We start from the raw sequence: 25,782 nt of genomic DNA on the forward strand, positions 1-25,782 counted from the left end.
AAAGTACAAAGACCCCATTATAGTCTATGGGGTCCACGTGCTCTCATAAGCTCTCCGCTTGCCAATGTGTTTGGTTGTCCATTTGGGGGTTCCTCATGCAGACTTCCCGAATGGATTACCAAACACAGATGTGAACCAGGCGTAATACAAAGCCCGACTTGGGTCCTCCTGCTAAACTTCTCCTCATACCTGCTGGCTGTGTCCCTTACATACATTTATGCAGCATTTGCCTTTCCCTTTTCTTCTCTATCTTGGCCTAGATCACCATGAAGACTCATTCACAACATGCCTGCGCACACAAGCTTCTCATCATTCCCATCCACTGTCGATGCCCCCCCCCCCCCAGTAATTGTGCCAGCTTTTATTCCACAGCCTTCCCCACAGAGTTTCTCCTTGACTATATGCTGCTGACCAACTGATATTTTTGCCATGAAATAGTTCATGTTCTCTTTTCTGAATGTGAAAGGCTATTTATCATAAATCTTCTCCCTCCAGCTCCTCATTGTGCAGGGGTGATACATTTCAATATACAGACTGTCAGCTATCAGAGGAAATCAGAAAGGAGATCAAAAACGTTTATCCATTCCTAGTGTGATGAGCATGACCTTTGGGCCCCTTAACCCCTTTGGCTTCTAGCTGCAGCCACTGCCACCTCTACGTACCCATGCAAGTGTCTAAAAATTTTAAAAAAAAGCCAGAAAATCATTGAAAAAACAAGATGAAAATAGCTGCAACTATTTATTTAACACATTAAGGGTCATATTAAATTTAGCTACATCTTTACATACATGTGTTATATAATCATAAAGAAGTAGGCATAATGGATTTTCTGTACTAACATTATATCTAATAGTATTATTTTATCTATCATAATTTAATTTCTGAAGATCCATTTAGGCATTATATATTTTCACAATGAAACTTTGTGGATTTTTGTGACTCCCCCCCCCCCCCCCCCCGCTTTAACAGGAACAGATACAAAATTGAAACCATTTACTTGACCTTATGTTACAGGTGTGTCTATAAACTATAACATATTTATATTTGTAGTCAATTAAAGGTTAAAAAATTTTGCAAACTTAAATGATAAAATAAAAATTTTAATCTAAGTAAAATTAAAAAAAAAAGTTTTAAAGTTTTTCTCTAATCATTTTAGTGCTGACTGCACTGTTGCCTTGATTGGTTTCCAATGGATACAACAACAAATGCTGGAACTTTCTATAATATAAAGCAGGGGTCCTCAAACTACGGTCCACATGCGGCCCGCCGAGGACATTTTTCCAGCCTGCTGGCAGAAGCGCACCTATAATGACGTCCTAGGGCCGTGATGGCAAACCTATGGCATGCATGTCAGAGAGGGCATGCAGAGCCCTCTCTGCTGGCACGTGCGCCGTTGCCTAGATTGCTCACCAACAGAGAATCTGGTACAGGATGTCCCCATTAATGAGTGATCCTTTCTTTCAGCTGTATGTGCATACAGCGACCGTGGCCTACACTGACTGCAGAGTGTGACCACTGCCCGATGATGTAAGTCATCAGTGCCTGCAGTCTGAAGGAGTAGGACGCCCAGCGGCTTTTCATAGGACTTCAGGTAAGTGTAAGTGTGTGTGTATACTGTGTATGTGTGTGTGATGGGTTACTGTGTGTGTGTGGGCTACTGTGGAGCACTTAATATTGTGTGGGGAGGGGGCCACTGTGGAACATTTAATACTGTGTAGGGAGGGGGATACTGTGGAGTAGTTAATACTGCGTGAGGAGGGAGGCTACTGTGAAGCATTTAATATTGTGTGGAGAGGGGGGCTACTGTGGAGCAATTAATACTGTATGGGGATGGATTGGGTCATAGTATTTTTTAAACTAGATTTTGGATCTCCAGTTGTCTGAAGGACAGTGAACTGGCCCCATTTAAAAAGATGATTTTCTTATTGTGGCTGGGTCATCTGTTCATGCATGCATTGTCGTACAATCTGTCCAAAATAAGGAAATCATGGCTGCATTTCTGACAACCGTCAGACCATAGAAACCTCCTGCATTCATGGTCGTATCATTGGAAACAAATCAAAACAATAGACTGTCACTACTAAGATGATTTTAAAAAAAATTTGTTCTTTAAATTTTCAAAAATTTTTTCCTTTTAATTGTCTCTAAGAATAAATATGATCATTTTCGTATGGAGATCCTTTCTCTGTTTGTGTGTAGTACTCCAATTTCTCAGGAAACAAAGTCAATACAATATTGTGACAAGCTAGAAAAATCCTTAAAGAGGACCTTTCACCACCTCCACCAATTCAAGTTCTTAGCATCTAGTTAATAGGTGCTGCTTTACTGATCCCAGTGCAGTTGTAACTTTGGACTTGTTGGAGGTGGTAAAAAAAATTCTTGTTAAAGGGCTGCTGTTCAATACTTTAATATTATTAAATCATATATTTATGAAAAAGCAGATCATCTGGTACCACACATCCCAAGATATGTGGAACCAAAAGAAAAGGTAAGGACTGACACAGTTGTATATGCCATATCTGACGGTACCATTTCAGTTAGATATGCTAAGTGTATATATGTGTTTACTGATGCATCAAGTACACTACCTTACTGGCTATGACTGGCAGTAGAAGATGGAGATGAGATGTAAATGATGCATCTCATGAATACTTTAATCTCCTGTTGCTGGTGCTAGCACAGTGTATAAAGTGTGGTGTTGGAGGTCATTAAACAGAGTATTATCAGAGGAATGAAATGACACCTATTCTCTGTGACCAGTTTTGCACTAAGAAAAACTGTAGTCTCTATTATGTGATACTGTAAAGTTAAGCACATAAGCTATACATACTGTTTAGTAGTTTAGCATTATAACATTCTTTGTCTACAGTGCATTGACAAGTAACAACTAGCAACAACTAGGGTTGAGCCAATCTTGACTTTTCAGGATCGATTTTAAAATTCATTTTCGATCATTTTTCATTCGAACCCGATCTCGATCCCAATGCCGATCCTAATGCAAGTCAATGGGATTTTTTTTATTAATTGGAGATCGGATTTTAAAAGCAATCCTATTCACTATACAGCATGGAATCTAACAATTGAACGCTTTAATTGTTAGAATCCACGCTGTGTAGTGAATCACTAAGTAGCCAGAGGATTTTTTTTTTTAATCCTCTGGCTACTTAGTCCCCCCTGGTGTCCACTTACCTCCAGAGATGGCTGCTCCACTGCTCCGGTGTTCTTCTTCGCCTCGCTGCCACTCCACGCTGCAGTCTTCTTGCCTCGCTGCCCCCTACCTTCCAGATTAGGAGAGTGTGGGTGGGTTAGGAGAGTGTGGGCGGGTACTGGGAGTGGAGACATCACATCTCCCCGCCCTGTACCTGCCCACGCTCTCCTAAGCCACAAGCCCCGCCTTCCTAGCTCCTTAAACACTAACCTGGGAGACGGGGCAGTGAGGCAAAGAAGACTGCAGCGTGGAGTGGCAGCAAGAAGAACACCGGAGCAGCAGAGCAGCCATCTCTGGACGTAAGTAGCTGCGAGACATGTTAATTTAGTCTCCCTTTAGAATGAATGGAGGCAGCCAGTGCGCAGGGGGTATAGGCTGTGTGCCAGCTGCTTCCATTCATTCCTATGGAACCGCAGCGGAGCCTTCACACTAAGTATACACTATATATTCAGTGTGAAGGCTAAGGGGAAATAGTGGGGAAAAAATCCTCGATCTCGATCCCACCTGAATAGATTGTGTTCGGAATTTCGATCGCGATCGTGAAATTTTCTCGATCGCCGATTGGAATCCGATCTTTTCCGAACATCGCTCAACCCTAGTAACAACATACTGTATTACAAAATATGGCAACCTTTAACATAGAAAAGAATAATTTTAACACTCAGTACGTTATCAGTTAGTAAGTACTGTGTAAAAGATTTGCCTTATGTTTCGGATTGCTATTGTCATTCCTTCTATTTTATTTGTAGACCACATTAATATGTGATTTGCAATCTGCTCTTGGTATCAGATGCTTCTCATGTGGACATTCTCATGTGGACAATGCATGTTAAATTTAATATCTGTGTATTCAGGATACTGTCACACTGTTGCAGCTCTGTTGTAAAAGCATAGCTTCATTTCTCTACTCATTTCTTCTTGAACAACACATAAGACATCTCTACTCCATTCTATCGGCAGACACTATGGCTAAGGAGTGTGTGATTTTATTTCCTTTGGAGTCTTCTGTGAGTTTTCTTCTCTTTCTGCACAACATATGTGATTCACCTTCCCATGTACTTCCCTCTCTATATTCATCCTATGTGGTTTGCCCTCACTCTCTTATCTGCCTTATAAGACCACTGATAACTCGATTACTAAGGATAATGAAAGCAGAGACAACTAAGTACAGTGTCTCGTCCAATCACCAATGTAGCAAGTAGAGACGAGCAAGTTGAAGCTGATGAAGTGGAATTCGATCCGAATTTAAGGAAATATTTGAATTGAATCCAATCTGGATTTCCTCACGCTTCGTGGTAACAAATCACAATTTTTCCTGAAATGGCTGCTGCACATTTTAGGGCATGGGGTAAGGATTGGAACTCTGGGAACGCAGGATCACCCACAATGCCATGCATGCAGCCAATCAGCAACCAGCGAGCCTTGTGATGTCACAACCCTATAAATACCCTCCACCATCTTGGATTCAGGCATTTTAGAGTGTATTTAGTGCAGGGAGAGATGTTATTATCTTGGTGTTTATTAGTGAGGAAAAAATAAGTGGCTTGTTTGCCGTTGTGTGTTGAAGGGAGAAAATTACGGGCATTCTTGCCATGCATTAGTGGCAGAAAAAAGGATTGTTATCCATTAATCTTTGCAGTTATCTGTTATAACGCCTTTTCTCGGCCAGTAGTGTGGCATCAGAGCAGATGTTTAGTGTGGAGAGGGCCAAAGCTACCCCAAGGAGAACATGCCTGTCCACCCATAATGTGGAGAGAGTGACCTTTGTCAAGATGAAACAATCGTGGATAAGCCAGGATTTCCACCCACCAATGCCTGATGCATCAGATTAAATCATCCATGCTGCCTCACCCAATCTTTGACAGAAGAGAAATTCTGGTTACCTGTCTTAGCTACTATTCTGATGCTGCCATCTGCCTAATGCCACATGCGCCTTCTTACAGCCACAATCGTCTGTGCAGCAGCTGCAAGCCCTGTATGGTCCCATCAGAATTGTCTTATGATTTGGTAGCGAAAAGCAGGAGTGGGTATAAAACACAGAAGACATGCAAATATTCCATTCATGTGTCTTCTCTGTTTTGGATCCACTCCTATTTATTTTTATTTTTTTATTTTTTATTTTTTTTTGGGGGGAGGGGCATCAGCAATATTGATGGATTACTGACCAAATCCTGACCAAGTGAAGGTGGATGCTCAAAAGACAGGATCCAGTTTTTTGGGGGTTCTTGTTCTGACGGATCAGAGGAAGGGAAAATAATCAGTGATGTCAACACAAGTTTACTGCTGACACCCTCTCCACTTATTAGAACAGGTTCTGTACACATCTATGTGGAATCAGCAGACAATGGTGTAAAGGGAGTGTGCTCTTTCATGCTACAATAGGATCTTGGGCCTCTGCACGGTTCTATATACCTGGCACTAACATCAACCTGTAAGGCTGAGTTCATACTTGAGTTAGTTGGTCAGTTTTGGCCCTGTAACTGGCCAAATAAGTGAATTGTGCAGTGGTTCTGAGAGTGACGCCTGTTGTGTGCGTGTCATACTGACTCACAGTATTGTTTCACTAACACAGTGTTACTGCAAGACACAGTCTTCTACACCACTGTACCAGCTTTCTGCAGCCAGGAAATAGCTCTTTTTTTTTAGCATGAAGCAACTGAATTGAATTTTTGAAAAAGTCACTCATCTCTAGTAGCTAGTGCAGCAATCCAGGGGACATGTGCCTAAAGTTTATAGTGTTTATATGTAACTGTAACTGTTTCCTTTTAAGGGCGGTCCCCAGGGAAGGGGGGCCAACATTTAGGTGCCAAGAAAGTTTGAGAACCTGGGGTTACTAGCATAATATATGATTAATCAGGCGTACAATGCTCTAACCATCACCCTGTTTATCGATATTCAGAACTGCCATCAAGATCTGCACCTACATGTTTTACTGGAAACTGTCCTGGTTTCCATTATCATTAAGTTTCATCCTGTTTTCACATGCAACCTGCGTCTCTGAGTCTATTCCTGCATTCACCATGAAGGGCTCATCCAGTCCACTTGCGCAATATCCTGATTTAAAAGCAACTGCAAACAATAGTTCTAGGCTGGTGGTTTGGGCAATTGCAAGGAGATTTGTCTACAATCTAATGGTAATGTGTCTTTGCAAGGTTTACACTGGGAAAAGCAAGAATCCAACAGGATTTTTTTTCTGTATGATTTCTTTGTTTCTCATGGAAAATAGTAACATCAGAGGTGGTTGTGCTAATGGAGGAGACTATAGCTTTTAGTAATTCTTTGTACCTGGCCATATTGAGTGCTTTTCTTGCACAACCTGACTTTGAAGATTTTTAACAATAAACATGTTTAATTCTTTCATTCACACACAGCACAGGTCCCTTGATGGGAGATTGCATGTATCCCAGTACTACTGCTATACATGACTCCAAGACCCCTTTAATAGAGATGAGCGAACAGTGTTCTATCGAACACATGTTCGATCGGATATCAGGGTGTTCGCCATGTTCGAATCGAATCGAACACCGCGTGGTAAAGTGCGCCAAAATTCGATTCCCCTCCCACCTTCCCTGGCGCCTTTTTTGCACCAATAACAGCGCAGGGGAGGTGGGACAGGAACTACGACACCGGGGGCATTGAAAAAAATTGGAAAAAGTCATTGGCTGCCGAAATCAGGTGACCTCCATTTTAGACGAATAGTGGATTTCAAATCCGGGTCATATGAGAATGTGAACTTTGTGACTATGAGACAGGGATAGCTGTACAGGCAGGGATAGCTAGGGATAACCTTTATTTAGGGGGGAATGTTATTAAAAATAACTTTTTGGGGCTCTATCGGGTGTGTAATTATGATTTTTGTGAGATAAACTTTTTCCCATAGGGATGCATTGGCCAGCGCTGATTGGCCGAATTCCGTACTCTGGCCAATCAGTGCTGGCCAATGCATTCTATTAGCTTGATGAAGCAGAGTGTGCACAAGGGTTCAAGCGCACCCTCGGCTCTGATGTAGCAGAGCCGAGGCTGCACAAGGGTTCAAGCGCACCCTCGGCTCTGATGTAGGAGAGCCGAGGGTGCACTTGAACCCTTGTGCACCCTCGGCTCTGCTACATCAGAGCCGAGGGTGCGCTTGAACCCTTGTGCACACTCTGCTTCATCAAGCTAATAGAATGCATTGGCCAGCGCTGATTGGCCAATGCATTCTATTAGCCCGATGAAGTAGAGCTGAATGTGTGTGCTAAGCACACACATTCAGCTCTACTTCATCGGGCTAATAGAATGCATTGGCCAGCGCTGATTGGCCAGAGTACGGAATTCGGCCAATCAGCGCTGGCTCTGCTGGAGGAGGCGGAGTCTAAGATCGCTCCACACCAGTCTCCATTCAGGTCCGACCTTAGACTCCACCTCCTCCAGCAGAGCCAGCGCTGATTGGCCGAATTCCGTACTCTGGCCAATCAGCACTGGCTAATGCATTGTATTGGCGTGATGAAGCAGTGCTGAATGTGTGTGTCTGCACATTCAGCACTGCTTCATCACGCCAATACAATGTATTAGCCAGTGCTGATTGGCCAGAGTACGGAATTCGGCCAATCAGCGCTGACTCTGCCGGAGGAGGCGGAGTCTAAGGTCGGACCTGAATGGAGACTGGTGTGGAGCGATCTTAGACTCCGTCTCCTCCAGCAGAGCCAGCGCTGATTGGTCGAGTTCCGTACTCTGGCCAATCAGCACTGGCCAATGCATTTCTATGGGGAAAAGTTAGCTTGCGAAAATCGCAAACTGACAGGGATTTCCATGAAATAAAGTGACTTTTATGCCCCCAGACATGCTTCCCCTGCTGTCCCAGTGTCATTCCAGGGTGTTGGTATCATTTCCTGGGGTGTCATAGTGGACTTGGTGACCCTCCAGACACGAATTTGGGTTTCCCCCTTAACGAGTTTATGTTCCCCATAGACTATAATGGGGTTCGAAACCCATTCGAACACTCGAACAGTGAGCGGCTGTTCGAATCGAATTTCGAACCTCGAACATTTTAGTGTTCGCTCATCTCTACCCTTTAATTGAAGTGAAGCCATTAACTCAGCAGGATCTCTTTGTGGGAATTGCTCTCCTTTCCATCAGATTTAATATTCTATGAATTTGTCTGCCTCTTGTTAGAACACTGAATATCACTTATTCACTTTGATGCCTTTAGAGCACTTTAACTGTTAATTTACTTGGTGACTTTAAATAATATAAGACGCTTTTTATAATTATATAGCTAGTGAGTATGTGAATTGCTTGTTATTGCTGTTGGAATATGAAGCTGTCCTCTCTTGTTTAAATGATGTATATAAATGATGCATTGTAATGAATATGCATTAAGAGTATTGCCTAAAAAACAGTGAGCCGGGAAACATACTTAGAAATGGATTTCATGAAAGCTGACCTAGTCAAATGCTTAGGGGCATGGTTAGAACCTTGCATTGACAATAATAATCTGCATCAGAAGTACTGTAGTATGTGAATAGCAGCCTAGAAATATTCCAGTAAATAATGTCATTGAGATGAATAGATGGATGGATGGATGGATGGATGGATGGATGGATGGATGGATAGATAGGAGATAGATAGATGATAGGAGATAGATGATAGATAGATAGATAGATAGATAGATAGATAGATAGATAGATAGATAGATAGATAGATAGATAGATAGATAGATAGATAGATAGATAGATAGATGGATAGATACAGGAGATAGATAGATGATAGATAGATAGATAGATAGATAGATAGATAGATAGATAGATAGATAGATAGATAGATAGATTATAAATAGATATAGATTATAGATATCTACAGATAGATAGATAAATAAATAGATATATAGATAGATAGATTTACTATACTAGGATCATGTGCTAACACCAACTAACATTGACTGTCATTTTAAAATATCTATGAGTAGTAATAATGGACTCTGGATTTCAGGTGATAGCACACAAAATGGTCTCCATTTGGCAACCACATACATCTAATATTAATATACTTGCTTTAAACAAAATTGTGCAGCTAATGGTTCACCAAGGATGGGAGGGGTTTTGGCCACTATGCTTGTTGTATAATAGCCATATTGTGCCACCGTCAACGAATATAAGTATGATAACATTTAAATATTTTTATTTCATTGGAGCAATTCCACACTTTAACAAATGGAGTAAAGCTAAGGCATCACGTAGCAAAGAACAGCTAGAAAACTGCACCAGAAAAGCATTGCATTTTTTTCTGTAGTGTTTTTCAAAGGAATTGGATCAGGGGATAATAACACTACTTAGGGAGCATGTGCACCCTCACAGGTTAATGGAGACTTACAAGCCATTTTTGCTCCACTGGAGGATTATGGGAAAAATATGCAAATCTGGTCTCCAGGATGTAATTAGGAGAACAATGCCTCTGTTTGGTGCCCTCTAGGGGCATCCCCCTTAACATCATAGCTTGTAAGTCTCCATTCGCCTGTCAAAGTGCACACTCTCCCTGAGGAGTGTTATTATCCCCTGATCCTGGTCTATAGTCTCTCACTCTGCCAAACTAGTATCCCTACGCTGTACTGAAGAGATCCAACAGGTTGAAACAGCACTGTCTGCAGCTGTTCCTTTTGGAATAGAAATACTAGTTTGGCAATAATCCCCGCATTATGTTATTAGGCTTATTAAAAAGTCATGCATGATGTTAATGGGGCTGTCCCTAGAGGGCAGCAAACAGAGGCACTGCTCTCCTAATTACATCCTGGATAACAGATTTGCATATTTTTCCCTCAATGGAATTGTGCAGTTTTCCTCTGTGGTCTTTCTGCTCCTATTAAACCTACAGTCCTATGAAAAAGTTTGGGCACCCCTATTAATCTTAATCATTTTTAGTTCTAAAAATGTTGGTGTTTGCAACAGCCATTTCAGTTTGATATATCTAATAACTGATGGACACAGTAATATTTCAGGATTGAAATGAGGTTTATTGTACTAACAGAAAATGTGCAATATGCATTAAACCAAAATTTGACCAGTGCAAAAGTATGGGCACCCTTATCATTTTATTGATTTGAATACTCCTAACTACTTTTTACTGACTTACTGAAGCACAAAATTGGTTTTGTAACCTCACTGAGCTTTGAACTTCATAGCCAGGTGTATCCAATCATGAGAAAAGATATTTAAGGTGGCCAATTGAAAGTTGTTCTCCTATTTGAATCTCCTCTGAAGAGTGGCATCATGGGCTACTCAAAACAACTCTCAAATGATCTGAAAACAAAGATTGTTCAACATAGTTGTTCAGGGGAAGGATACAAAAAGTTGTCTCAGAGATTTAACCTGTCAGTTTCCACTGTGAGGAACATAGTAAGGAAATGGAAGACCACAGGGACAGTTCTTGTTAAGCCCAGAAGTGGCAGGCCAAGAAAAATATCAGAAAGGCAGGGAAGAAGAATGGTGAGAACAGTCAAGGACAATCCACAGACCACCTCCAAAGAGCTGCAGCATCATCTTGCTGCAGATGGTGTCACTGTGCATCAGTCAACAATAGAGCGCACTTTGCACAATCAGAAGCTGTAGTAGAGAGTGATGAGAAAGAAGCTGTTTCTGCAAGCACGCCACAAACAGAGTCACCTGAGGTATGCAAATGCACATTTTGACAAGCCAGCTTCATTTTGGAAGAAGGTCCTGTGGACTGATGAAACAAAGATTGAGTTTTTTGGTCATACAAAAAGGTGTTATGCATGGCGTCCAAAAAAACAGCATTCCAAGAAAAACACATGCTACCCACTGTAAATTTGGTGGAGGTTCCATCATGCTTTGGGGCTGTGTGGCCAATGTCGGCACCAGGAATCTTGTTAAAGTTGAGGGTCGCATGGATTCCACTCAGTATCAGCAGATTCTTGAGAATAATGTTCAAGAATCAGTGACGAAGTTGAAGTTACGCCGGGGATGGATATTTCAGCAAGACAATGATCCAAAACACCGCTCCAAATCGACTCTGCATTCATGCAGAGGAACAATTACAATGTTCTGGAATGGCCATCCCAGTCCCCAGACCTGAATATCATTGAACATCTGTATGATGATTTGAAGCGGGCTGTCCATGCTCGGCGACCATCTAACTTAACTGAACTTGAATTGTTTGTCCAAAATACCTTTATCCAGGATCCAGGAACTGATTAAGAGCTACAGGAAGTGACTAGAGGCTGTTATCTTTGCAAAAGGAGGATCTACTAAATATTAATGTCACTTTTCTGTTGAGGTGCCCATACTTTTGCACCAGTCAAATTTTGGTTTAATGCATATTGCACATTTTCTGTTAGTACAATAAACCTCATTTCAATCCTGAAATATTACTGTGTCCATCAGTTATTAGATATAGCAAACTGAAATGGCTGCTGCAAACACCAAAATATTTAGAACTAAAAATGATTAAGATTAATAGGGGTGCCCAAACTTTTTCATAGGACTGTATACATAAAGAGTGGCAGGTATACTTGACATGCTGTCATTTTCAAAAACTTGATCATTTTTGAAAACCCAGCTTTTCCACAGCAGATTTTTTCCTGTAATCTGTGGATGGGATTAGCCAGAATACCATCCACTTTGAAGGTTCTGTAAAATGCAGTATTTTTTGCTGCTGCATTTTTGCGACGTGGTGCTCTGGGCTAACAAACACTTTACGTGATTATCATGTTACCCTATCGGAATAGTAGTTACAACTTTCTAGAGTCTCTCAGAAATCCATGATTGTAGTGATTAAAAAAATACAATAGTTGCTACTCACCTAACAGGAGTCTCTTAGCAATTTTCACCTGGCAAACCTGTTCACAGTGCTAAACAGGGGGCCTGGTTACCTGTTCAAACTTACTTTGGTAGATGGTTTTTAGCAGCAGTATGAGCGAGAAGGTGAACTCTTAATCCATCACATGCCACTGCAGCAACCCCAAATGTGGTCCTAACATTGAAGTGCTTTCAGCCACTTGCAGTTATCTGCTCCACATGCTCTCAATTCTGCTCTTAGTAATGTGTTCTCCTGGACAATATAACCCAGAGAAGCGAGTGCTTTAGAGAGCCCAGAACGCATCACCAATGGCGTGCTTACTTATAAAAATATTAGTACGGGAGCATACAGTAATAGGTAGTAATAACTTTTAATAGTAGTAATATTTTTTTTTTCATTATCTAAAATTGGCAACCTCTTTAGATCTGTAAGAATGATATCTTACTGTATTTTACATTACGTCATTCAAGTCTAACATACAAATCTGCCACATATCCTGTGCTTTCTCAATCCTAGGGCCTTGAATGAGTTAACTTTTTCATATCTTGCTATCTTGTCATTAAGGCAAAAAAAAATATAACCTCATGGTGAACTTCTCTTAAAAAAATAAAAAGCCTGAAGAAGCGAGCTTGAAGTTTAGGCGTGCTCAAGTGATTAAAGCTTCAGGGTTGTAAGAATAGAATTAATTTGCTTTAAAGTCTTCAGCGGCAAAGCGGATGAAAATCAATAAATCATTTAGTAACTTAGCATATTTCCAGACAGTTTTCTGCAAAGCCTCTCAGAACAGATGTTAGCTTGTGATGCCTTGCAGAGAGATCAGCAGCATCATTTAATGCTATCCTTGCTGCAGGTAAATGAGAATATAAACTGAAAAAAGACTGCCAATTCTCTATAGCATCAGACATCTTCAGAACTGAATCACCCTCTTCAAGAGGTGTTATGTATTCAGCGGCAGAGTGCTGTACCTAGAGAATTGACTTATTCTTTTCTGTCAAATTTAAGAAAGGTATTTATTCAGCATTGCTTTGCTTCATAGACGTGCTGTGGACCTTGTGGTCATTGTAGGTTAGAAAACTTCAGAAATGACAGATAAGAGACATCTCAACTGAAATAGCGTTGGCTACTGCTTTCCGGCAAATTTTAAAAATGTCATACTCAATTTACAATTTCATTGTGCAATTTGGAAGGAAGCGGATCTCAAAATGATTGTGACATTTCCTTTCTGACGCATGGAATCCATAGAGAAACATCTAGTTAAGCCCCACTTCATGTTCTTTTTACCAGTGAAAATGTGGACACTTTTGAATAAAGGTTCCATTATACAGAAAAGTATAGATCAGATATTATCAAACTGTGAACCCCCTACTTCCAGCCATTTGACGGGGGATAGCAACTTTCTTGAATGGGTTGTCCCATTACAGACACCTACTCCCAGGATATCCACAGGATAAGGGATAAGTGTCACATCACTAAGGATCCACCCGCTTGCTCCCCAGCAATGAGGAAAGCAGAGGGCTGAACGTTGCCCTGAATCCTCCCTTCCCTCTCGCTTCACTGCTGTGGGGTTTCTGGGACTGTAATTTGTAATTCCAAGTTAATGGAGCACTGACCATGTAAGTTCATGAGTGGTTGATTCACTGGGGATATACAGAGGGAATTACCAGATTACCTTCAGACCTAGTGGTCACACTCATAGATGTGCCGCTGATCCCCTATCCTGTAGACAGAGAGTTAAGGTCTTTACTGGGGCATCTCCTCTTTGAATGTCACTGTCCACAGTCAGATAGTTGGGAGAGTAGACCCTGTAATGTTTCTATAATGATGCCACCCCTTTATCCCCGTCACTTGATTCTATGAGTTGGTACCAACTTTATATAGTACTAGTCTCTGCCCACGACTTAATCTTTGTATTTTTGGTGTCCATGATCTGCCTTTATTCAGCAAATTGCTGCCGTCGATGATCTGCCTGCTCCAGCATTTCGGCAGCTCTCAATCTGTCCTGCCGCTGAACTTGTTCCTCACACCGTGCCTGGGATTATTCTGGTATCTCAGCAACTCACTGGGACGTCATATAATGAGCGTATTGTTGGCTTCAATGATCCACCTGTATCAGTGTTTCGGCTGCTGTAAGAGCCGCTTGGCGCCTAGCTTGCTCAATTCTCCTCAGCTCTGTTTGAGGAGAATTCTGTTGACTTCTGGCTACCTTCATAGCTCTCATTGCTTTATAATGTTGTGGCAAATTATATTTTCTTTTTCTTGGCATGTTTAAAACTGTCAAACTGACAATTTGGATTAAAGCGGTTTTCCCTTGTCAGTGTCTGAGCACTGGAGCAGATCAGATAATATGCAAATACTTGTTGACAATGGACTCAGAGTTAACTGTCTGTTTACATCGATAAATAACAGACCAGGCTTTATCAGCAACCTACAATTAGATGCTGGCAAGAGTAGTTTAGTATAGTATATGAATATAAATTCATAACAGGTGTGAAGCCATGTCATATACCAGGATAAAAAGTATCATCTGTGTTAATTGAGGGTATAAACTATCTATGTGCCAAAATTCATTCAAATCCGTTCAGTCGTTTTTTGCATGATCGAGTAACAAACATCCAAATACACAAACCCACAAACTTTCACATTTATAATATTAGTAGGATTATTTATTTATTTAAAGATCTTAAACTTTGCAAAACATTTTTTTTTCTTTAATTCACCATATTCTGACACCCATAACTTGTTTATAATTCTGTGTATGGGGATGCATAGTTTAATCACAGCAAAAAAGACCGATCCAGTAGAAAAGAAATAAGTATCATTAGTCTTCTGAATATTTTTCACAGCATATGGATGAGATTTGGTTAGATGTCGTCCACTTTGCTGCAATTGGAAATCACAGTGAATTGGCTGCCAGCAAGTCTACAATGGGGAATCGGATGCATGTACATCCTTTTGGAACACAACCTTAATGGTCAGGACAACCTTATACAATAGTTGCACATTGACAGGTGATAAGACAAACAGTGACATGCTCTATACATACCTGTGCCAAGTATTCGTTCAATTTTTATGCTGGAATTATCTAATTCTTTTGCAAACAAATGGACAGCTTGCATGGGATCTTCACATGTGTCTGGATCAATGTATGTTCTTCTTGTGGGTATTTTGACTAAAAGAAAAATACAGGAGTATTGTAAGGTACGCAAATGACTTCTTACATTGTGAAATGTCATGTTCTTTTGTTACCATTGAACTGTTGCAGTAAGAATGACTATCTTAATTATCAACATTGACAAAGAAAAACAATTATTTCAAATCAATTCAAATCATTGTTTGGATAAAGTGAATATTTGTTACTCCTGAAATTTTTTGTTGATTGTTTTCTTAACATTTATTTCTTAACTATTTGCATCAAATTAGCCATGATAAAAAATAAGTGCTTGTGCAGCTACCACTAGGAGGAGCTAGTTCATTGCTAACTGTTTGTACATTAAACCAAATATACAAACACCACATACAGGAAGCTCCTGAGCTCCCCCTAGAGGTAGCTCTAAAACCTAGATTTACTTTAAACAGCAGGGAAGAGAAACTATTATTATTATTATTATTATTATTATTATTATTATTAATAATAATAATAATAATAATAATAATAATAATAACTCATGCAAATACTTATAATGACATGCTCTGTAACATGGTGGCGACAGTTAAATATGCTTGGAAGAAGATTTAGATTTCCTTCAATAACCCCTCACTGCCATTTTCACAAATCCTAGACCCACCCAATAATTTCTGTATCTTGGCCTCCAGTAACAATCCTTCTACATGAACTTGTGACTACTGGCTATGGTGGAATCCACTCCCTCCTGTGGTTAACTGTTGCAGTCACTTATCTGTTTTGAAATGTCAGGATTTAGGGACCAGGGGGGTCAGTGATGGCACAGGAGTGGTGGGAGATTAGTAAAGTGAATATTAATCTATTTTTTCCCTCTCCATTACAGTTATTTTTATATAGGTGACACATATGTTTGTGTCACCAGGGGTTTGGCTAGGATCTATGATGTGAGTGTGGTAGCGATCTTTTATATTTAAGTTGTTTCATTTTTTCTTTGTCTTGGATAGTTTTGTACACATTGCACCCAGGTCATAATAGACATTTTATATCTGAATTATGATGATTATGATGATTATGATGATTATGATTATTATTATTATTATTATTATTATTATTATTACATTTAATTGGGGCTGTTAGAAGCAATTACAGGAATAATACAGCCTCACATTCACTGCAGAGCTAATCTGTGTCCAGGAGGTCTCAGCAACTTCAGCATCTCCCCAGCACTTGTCAGTCATGTGGCATCTGGACCAGGAGGAAGCTTTAGTATAGTGACTTTTATAGCTGTAATGTATTGAACATTGTATATATGGAGATTGGGAAAGCAATGACAGTAATAAACTATTCTTGACTTCTCTTTGGTAAACTGTCTTGTACTATTTTGTGCACTGGTCATTGCAGTGTTATTTGCTGACCCCATTAAGTATATAGCACAGTGGTTCTTAACCTTGTTTGAGGTACCGAACCCACCAGTTTCATATGCACAATCACCGAACCCTTCTTTAGTGATAAATCAAATGATTTATTTCCAAATTCAAGACATACAGTAGGTATATGTTTTTTTTACTGGCACACAAAATGAACCTTGCATATGGCCTAGGGTTCGATCGAACCCTGGTTAAGAACCACTGATATAGCATATGGTTGGTTGGCAAGCATGAGGTAGCAAATATAAATACTAGAGATGAGCGAACACTAAAATGTTCGAGGTTCGAAATCCGATTCGAACAGCCGCACACTTTTCGAGTGTTCGAACGGGTTTTGAACCCCATTATAGTCTATGGGGGGAAATGCTCGGTTTCAGGGGTACGCAACATTTGATCAAATTCTACTTACCAAGTCCATGAGTGAGGGTCGGGCTGGATTCTTTTCTCTGTGCAGCGTCCCCGCGTCCTCTTCCAGCCTTGAATTCACTCTGCTAGGCATCGGGCCTAGGCAGATCTGACTGCACATGCCCGCGCCCGCACGGACATGCGCAGTTGGCTCTGCCCAGGCCCGATGCCTAAGCAGAGTGAATGCAGAGCCAGAAGAGGACACGGGGACGCTGCGCAGGGAGAAGACTTCTAAAGATAAGAGAAAAACCAGCGTTGATTGGCAATGTATAGCATTCTGCCAATCAACGCTGGTTCTGCATCGAATCTTAACTTCGAACAGCTAGTAGTATTTGATCGAGTATGAGTATTTCGAATACCGTAGTATTCGATCGAACACCTACTCGATCGAGTACTACTTGCTCATCTCTAATAAATACATGCAAAAAAAAAAAAAAAAAGTACTGTCCAGAAGCAAACTGTGCTCTGGGAAATATATGCAACAATACATATGGGCTCATGTAAGCACTAAATGGGAACATGTTACTGCACGATTCTAGAAGAATAAATGCATATGTTCCGAATAACTGCTAGCTGACCATGGCTTACAAAACAACATGTAGAAAATGGCAGAAATGTAATGTGGACTCCGAAGCTGCCTAGTTTCCATACGCAATTTATCCCGTGTGATAGCAAAAATATCGGCGTGATTATAGTTTGCTGTGCATGACCAGCTCCGTACATTCAGGTGAAACTCATTTTAGATCGGCTCATCCATCCGAAACCTGCAATTAAGTGAAACAAATGCATGTCCCCTGTCTATCGCCAGCTATAGACATACACTAACAGCTCATGATTAGCAGAGCCATGACGAGGACTGAATGTTAATTTTGTGTACAGTGATTTCTATACCAGTTGTTGAAACTGACCTCAGGGGAGCGAAAACTGCTCAGATCCACGTATGCAGATTTTTAATAAGCAGGAAAGAATTTAGCTCCCTTTAGAGTCCATCAGAAATTCATAACATGTCTTTGTATATGAAAGAATGGCTCAGATCTTTGATGTGCTTGGTATTTGGTATTTTCATGTGTCATGGTTTCTTTAATCAACAGGTTTCATTTACTTTATCAGTTGCTCTGAATATTTCCAAAGTTATAATTTTATAAACTTGATATCTAAGAAAAGTTTATCAACAGATATAGGGGCGACATGGTGGCTCAATGGTTAGCATTGCAGCCTTGCAGCACTGGAGGAACAGGAACAACATTTGCAAGGAGTTTGTATGTTCTCCCCGTGTTTGCGTGGATTTCCTCCCATTCTACAAAGACATATCAATAGGAAAAAAACTACATGGTGATCCCTATATGGGGCTCACAATTTACAAATAAAAAATAACAGTGTATCAACAGATATGTATCATCTAGAACAGCCGACCGAAACACAGAAGGAGCATTGGTAAAACTTTGTTGTGACTATACTACTAGATGGGCAGCATGACTAAGAGTTGAGAAATTCATAGAGCTGGGGCGACACAGCTGAACTCCCATGCAGTCACCTACTCTTAAACAAGAGTGTGAGTATCATAGGTTTAAGTTAGCTCCGCATTCTTCCTTGGAAACTCTATGGTAACTCACACAGTCCATTTTTATTATCTGAATCACATTCTATGTTGGCATTATTAACCGCCGGAAAACCACCTTTGAGCTCACATAGATGTTCAACTCGATGGAGCAACACATTTCGAGCAAACAATGCGACGAGAACTCAAAGGAATGGGTCTCAACAGTTGTGTGGCCACACGAAAGCCATTGGTGACAGAGACCAACAGACGTCGGCGCCTGTCATTTGCAAGATACCACAAGGATTGGACCCTAGAGCAGTGGAGAAAGGTCATGTGGTCAGATGAATCACGTTTCACATTGTTCCAGAGTGATGGTCATGTATGGGTGCGATGAGAAGCACACGAAACACTGGAATGTGCTGGAAAGGAACCTGTGTTGTCACTCACCACCCCCAATGAATCTGCGTAACCTGGGCACCCTCGATACTCGAGAACTGGATCAAAATCCCTGAGTCTACACTACAGAACATTATAGACTCCATGCCGAGACGGATGCGTGCTGTTATTCGTGCTCATGGTGGCCCAACTAAATATTAACACTCACGACTTTTTGTTTGGTCAGGCAGTGTATTAGACATACACTGTAGGTTCTGAACATTTATCGACATGTACAGTATGCTAAGCAAAGTGTTCAAATGCAATGTGAACTTAAGATCAGAGAACCAAAGACTGCAACCTGCCATTCCAAACAGTATGCAAGGGAGCTTTAATAGCTTGTTCCATGGGGCATGTATTTTCAGATGAGCAGAGCTATAGGGTCAGATTTATAAAGCCTCTGCACCACCTGTAACATATGCTATAATGCCTCTCTTGCCACTTTTTAAAAAGAGGGTGTAGTGAGGGTATGCTCTGGGTAGTTTTCTGGTTTCTGGGTTTTCCGGGCAAAAATTCTTTTTTTTTTTTTTTTTTTTTTAAAAAAAAGGTCTGTTAATGGGTTAATAAATGCCACCAAATACCTTTAGCAGTGTTTTGAGTGATTTCTGGTATTCTCAGTGAGCTCATTGCATCCTCTACATTTCTTTACATCAATAATTTCATCTTCTGCATTTCCTACAAGTTTCAGGATACTCTTCCCTCTTACACTGACTGACCCCCACGCTTTCTCACGCACTCCCTCCTCCCTGTTTCCTTAGGTAGCCCACCCACTACAACGTCAGCAGTCATAGATATAATACTAGATCTCCATTCACTACACCTCCCTCTCACACTCACTGTCCCCCTACCTTACAACACTTACCCTCCCTTTTTTCCTAGCTAGCCTGCCTACTTCACCACCAGCAGCCATTTTCGTGGCATCACCAGGTAGCTCACACACGCGCAATAGCTCACAATCACTCAGGAAGTCTATTGCACATGTCCGAGTTGAAGAATTACTGTGCACGCGTCACTGATGATGCCACCTGACAGGAGGAGGCCGGAAGGAAGGTAAATATGACGGGGAGGGGTGGGGATCGGAGGATAGGCGAAGAGAGAAGGGGGGATATAGTATGTGACCCCCATCTCTGGAAGCGGCGAAACAGATCATCACATGATACTATGAAGATTGGTAAATCTGAAGTTTTGCTAATGAAAGTAATTTATAAAGTAGATAATTTTTTTGTGGGGGAGGAAGGGGGGTGTTTAGCTTAATGTTAATTTTTTATTTTTTTTTTATCCCGGACAACCCCTTAAAATCTATGCCAGTTATGATCTGGTTTAGATTTTAGTGTAGGCTCACAGCAAAACAGAGGTTGTACCTGATTCTCTTTTAAATGTAGATTGTGAGCCCCTATATAGGGATCACAATGTACAGTTTTTTGTCCTATCAGTATGTGTTTATAGAATGGGACGAAATCCACACAAACACAGAGAGAACATACAAACTCCTTGTTGTTCCTGGTGGGATTCGAACGCAGAACTACAGTGCTGCAAGGCTGCAGTACTAACCACTAAGCCACCGTGTTGCTCCAAGTTGTGCCTGATTCTGACAAGACCTGTGTATTGTCATGAATCAGGCAAATCCTCTGTAATCACAAGCGTTTAGTTTCCTGCTCTTGATAAATCCCTCCCCAGAGCGTTCACACATCGAGGCAGATTCACTAATACCGTCTAAAACTAAGGCTCCACATAGCGAGCCACAGCTGAAAAACACTGAGGAAACAGCTGCAGCGAAAACACATAGAAATATTATACCTATACAGAAAACGCCAGCATTTTCGTAGATGTAATTGACATCCGGCAATTTACATTAAATCACTGGTTTCTGTAATGTGTGCATGGGATTAGCCAAAATTCCCATCCACTTTGTAGGTACTGTAAAACACAGGTTTTTTTTTTTCGCAACGTGGGGTTCTGTCCTAAACGTTGGTGCAAAGGTAAACTAAATAGTCTTAAAATGAGCCAAATTTAAAATTATATTTGTCAAATTATTTACAATCCTGTTATTTGGCTTAGTTTAGGTTAGAAAAATGCACCAAAATTTGGCACACTGCTGGAATACTGCGTCATACCTTTCTAAGCCACAAAAGTGTTGGGAAGAGAGAAAAGCTGAAAATCATTGGCCAAATATGGAGCGATTCAAAATTGCAACTTTTCTACAGCAAAAAAATCAGGCACAAATCTATTAAGCAGCTTCACCCATGGTGTAGATGAAGAGGCAATAGGGAGACAGATACGTTTTGTCCTCTATCATCTTGTCAATGACCTAATATGTTGATGGAATGGCAGCTGTAGAGCGATGGAGACCTATTGTAATTAAAGCCGCCTTACAGAACTGAATGCAGATGTACTCTCCTGCTTAGGTATTCTCAATGTCTAGTCTTGCAGTGCCGGAAAATATCTTACCCTAGACTTTAAGAAATGAGGATTTGTTTAAGTTCTAATACATTTTAAGAACTTAAGATGTTTAAAATGGTATATAATCTTGTTATTCAGCTAAGAGCTCCCTCCTGTACTCTGTAATTTCTAATTCTCTAAGTACTCTATGTAATGTCCTTCAACAGACTGGCAGGAAGCATGGATTCTGTAAGAAAGGGATATTACTTTTACCAACTCACCGCTAAAGAAGATCACAAATATTCCTATTCCTAATGTTCATAAATGTTTCTTGTATTTAGCTCTACTCAGCTACTGTAGTAACTGTATTAACTAGAATCAGATACCGCCCTATTAATACCAAGGTTTGACTGTCGATGCAACCTCTGCCCTTATACTTATGGAGGTACCTATTGGTTAAAGAACATTATTGCATTTTATAAAATTCAACTAGTTATATTTATCGATTCCTGTCCCATCCTAAGAGTTACTCAATTTCACTGTCCTTCATACAAATCACAAGGATCTTAACTCTGTAGTGACCAGTCTATTCTAGGGCTTAATGACCAAGCCATTTTTTGTGTTTTTTCCTTCATCCCATATCAAAATCTAATAACTTATTTTCATTCAACGTAACTGTATGAGGGCTGTAAATCTCAGTTCCATGACTTTAGTGCAAACCCAGAGCTCAGTTCCCCCAATAACCCCCCACACAATCTGTATCTAGCTATGTACAGTGTTGGCCAAAAGTATTGGCACCCCTGCAATTCTGTCAGATAATACTTGTGTTCTTCCAGAAAATGATTACAAGCACAAACTCTTTGGTATTAATATTTTCATTTATTTTGCTTGCAATGAAAAAACACAAAAGAGAAAAAAAAAGTCAAATCATTGATCATTTTACACAAAACTCCAAAAATGGGCCAGACAAAAGTATTGGCACCCTCAGCCTAATACTTGGTAGCACAACCTTTAGACAAAATAACTGCGAACAACCGCTTCCGGTAACCATCAATGAGTTTCTTACAATGCTCTGCTGGAATTTTAGACCATTTTAGAATTTGGAATTTTAGACCATTCTTCTTTGGCAAACTGCTCCAGGTCCCTGAGATTTGATGGGTGCCTTCTCCAAACTGCCATTTTGAGATCTCTCCACAGGTGTTCTATGGGATTCAGGTCTGGACTCATTGCTGGCCACTTTAGGAGTCTCCAATGCTGTCTGTCAAACCATTTTCTAGTGCTTTTTGAATTGTGTTTTGGGTCATTGTCCTGTTGGAAGACCCATGACCTCTGAGGGAGACCCAGCTTTCTCACACTGGGCCCTACATTATGCTGCAAAATTTGTTGGTAGTCTTCAGACTTCATAATACCATGCACACGGTCAAGCAGTCCAGTGCCAGAGGCAGCAAAGCAACCCCAAAACATCAGGGAACCTCCGCCATGTTTGACTGTAGGGACCGTGTTCTTTTCTTCGAAGGCCTCTTTTTTTTCCCTGTAAACTCTATGTTGATGCCTTTTCCCAAAAAGCTCTACCTTTGTCTCATCTGACCAGAGAACATTCTTCCAAAACGTTTTTGGCTTTCTCAGGTAAGTTTTGCCAAACTCAAGCCTGGCTTTTTTATGTCTCTGGGTAAGAAGTGGGGTCTTCCTGGGTATCCTATCATACAGTCTCTTTTCATTCAGACGCCGACGGATAGTACGGGTTGACACTGTTGTACCCTCAGACTGCAGAGCAGCTTGAATTTGTTTGGATGTTAGTCAAGGTTCTTTGTCCACCATCCACACAATCTTGCGTTGAAATCAGTCGTCAATTTTTCTTTTCCGTCCACATCTAGAGAGGTTAGCCACAGTGCCATGGGCTTTAAACTTCTTGATGACACTACGCACGGTAGACACAGAAACATTCAGGTCTTTGGAGATGGACTTGTAGCCTTGAGATTGCTCATGCTTCCTCCCAATTTTGCTTCTCAAGTCCTCAAACAGTTCTTTGGTCTTCTTTCTTTTCTACATGTTCAATGTGGTACACATAAGGACACAGGACAGAGGTTGAGTCAATTTTCAATTTCAACTGGCTGCAAGTGTGATTTAGTTATTGCCACCACCTGTTAGGTGCCTCAGGTAAGTAACAGGTGCTGTTAATTACACAAATTAGAGAAGCATCACATGATTTTTCAAACAGTGCTAATACTTTTGTCCACCCCCTTTTTTATGTTTGCTGTGGAATTATATCCAATTTGGCTTTTTGACAATTCTTTTTGCGGTTTTCCATTGAAGACAAATTAAATGAAGATAATAATACCAAAGAATTTGTGCTTGCAATCATTATTTGGAAGAAAATGAGTATTATCTGACAGAATTGCAGGGGTGCCAATACTTTTGGCCAACACTGTAGATCTAACTAGATACTACATACAGATTCGCACTAAAAAAAAAACACTAAAATTTTCAGATATGCAGATTATTTATGGTAAGAAAGCTTTAACTTCTTTCCCATGCTTTTTTCCCCTTACGACTGTTTCTGTGCTCATGTTAAAGTAGTTTTGGCAGGATATTCATGAGCAATCATTATATTTAGGAAAGTGTTGCAGTGTGTGGAGGATTGTAGCAGGATGCAGAGAAAGTAAGAATAAATGGTAAGCTGAATACATTTTTACAAACAAAAAATAAGGATCAGTAAGAAATGCAGGATGTGTAGTTCGTAAGTATTGGTCATGTACTACTTATTAGTAACCATAATAAGTATCTTTAGGCTCAATTTGTACACATACAGAACTAGACCATAATCTAATATCATGGCTCTATCATGCTGCATTATGGAGATCATCAAAGTCCCACTGTGATACAGTAAAATGTACTAAACATGTTTATTATGTAGAAGTGAAATTGGTCTAAATCATCTCTTCTCTTTAATCTGTTACTGGCAAAAAACAGAGCCACACTTCACTCTTTACAATGGGAGGACTTGAGAATCACAAGCAGCTCTAATAAGACAGTGCACCTAAACTGGAATAAGGCAAGGACTGCTGGCGAAATGCTTCAGGGAGCAGAAGATGGCAAACTGACATGACATACGCCAAAAATCAAATCAAGTCATCCCTTTTCATATCTGGCCTATCTTTGACAAGCCCTGTCTGAAATCATAGTGTCTTGATAACCCAGAGATGTCCCACAAAGACAAAGCTTCATGCCGAGCTGCGAAGAATGCTGACAGTACAAGAACACTGTACAGAATTCTAACAACACAAGGTGTCTTAAACACACACTGATTGACTGAGTTTACTTTGTTTGGAAGGAAGCCTGAGCAGGCAGCTGCTTACTCCATGAATACATTACATTCCAAATACAGAAGGTCTCATCGCAACTAAATCCAAGCAGTATTTTATTTATTTGGTCTTTATTTCTTATTAAATCCCTATTTAATGAAAAGAGTTATATTACTGGAATTATTTTAGACAATGCAGTGGTTACTTCAAATTCATGAAAACAACAAATAGGTTATGATTAGAGATGAGCGAGTAGTATTCGACCGAATACCTCGCCGCCATAGGAATGCGTGTAAGCGGCCGAACACCAAGGGGTTAAGCGCATCGAATATGGCGGCGAGGTATCTCTAGTTATGATATACTAGCATATGTTTTGTCCACCACTGAAGAGACAATTAAATGTACTGCTTTAGGAGAGTTAAACTAAACTAAATAATTTTTTAAACATTGCTCCCCCCCTAAAAAAAAAAACATGTTATTTTTGTGTTATGAAAAAAATTCAAAGGCTGTCAAGTGGAATACATACCTCTCTGTCTCACTTACTTGCTTATGAAGACCAATGTCATCCCATTGCTTTTTTTTTTTTTTCTTGAATGAGTAGTAGTTAAAAAATGCTGAAAAGATCTCTTGGTATAGGGTCACAATACAAATATGATATTGCAGGCTTCTAAACCTAGCATAAGTTAGTGTTTCAACTGTATTAAATGACTTTCATGCCCTTCATGTCTGTCACACAATAGCTACCCTGACAGATGACCATACACCTTCACTTTCTATCTAACAGCTATTCTTCCCAACTCCCCTTTCCTAACTATGCTAGGTTCACTCAAGCATGTGTGTATAGCCAACAGTAAAGGGAAGAAGACTGCCAGACATCTCTAGTTTTCCTTCCCTAGAAACTAAAAGATCATAGCTAGAGATGAGCGAACACTAAAATGTTCGAGGTTCGAAATTCGATTCGAACAGCCGCTCAATGTTCATGTGTTCGAACGGGTTTCGAACCCCATTATAGTCTATGGGGAACAGATACTCGTTAAGGGGGAAACCCAAATCCGTGTCTGGAGGGTCACCAAGTCCACTATGACACCCCAGGAAATGATGCCAACACCTCTGGAATGACACTGGGACAGCAGGGGAAGCATGTCTGGGGGCATCTAACACACCAAAGACCCTCTATT

At 40.4% G+C, this 25,782-nt stretch overlaps 1 protein-coding gene across 2 annotated transcripts in view; it reads right to left on the reverse strand.

Annotated features, from left to right (window-relative positions):
• EPHA10 (EPH receptor A10) overlaps nucleotides 1-25,782 on the reverse strand; it is a 589,871-nt gene that overhangs the window by 28,800 nt on the left and 535,289 nt on the right. For both annotated transcript variants that reach the window (XM_075264483.1, XM_075264482.1), the window contains exon 10: nucleotides 15,039-15,164. In XM_075264483.1, the coding sequence (XP_075120584.1) occupies nucleotides 15,039-15,164 (126 nt within the window). The remainder of the gene's footprint in view (nucleotides 1-15,038; nucleotides 15,165-25,782) is intronic.

The sequence above is a fragment of the Leptodactylus fuscus genome, chromosome 2 (assembly GCF_031893055.1).
Source record: "Leptodactylus fuscus isolate aLepFus1 chromosome 2, aLepFus1.hap2, whole genome shotgun sequence".
NCBI lineage: Eukaryota > Metazoa > Chordata > Amphibia > Anura > Leptodactylidae > Leptodactylus > Leptodactylus fuscus.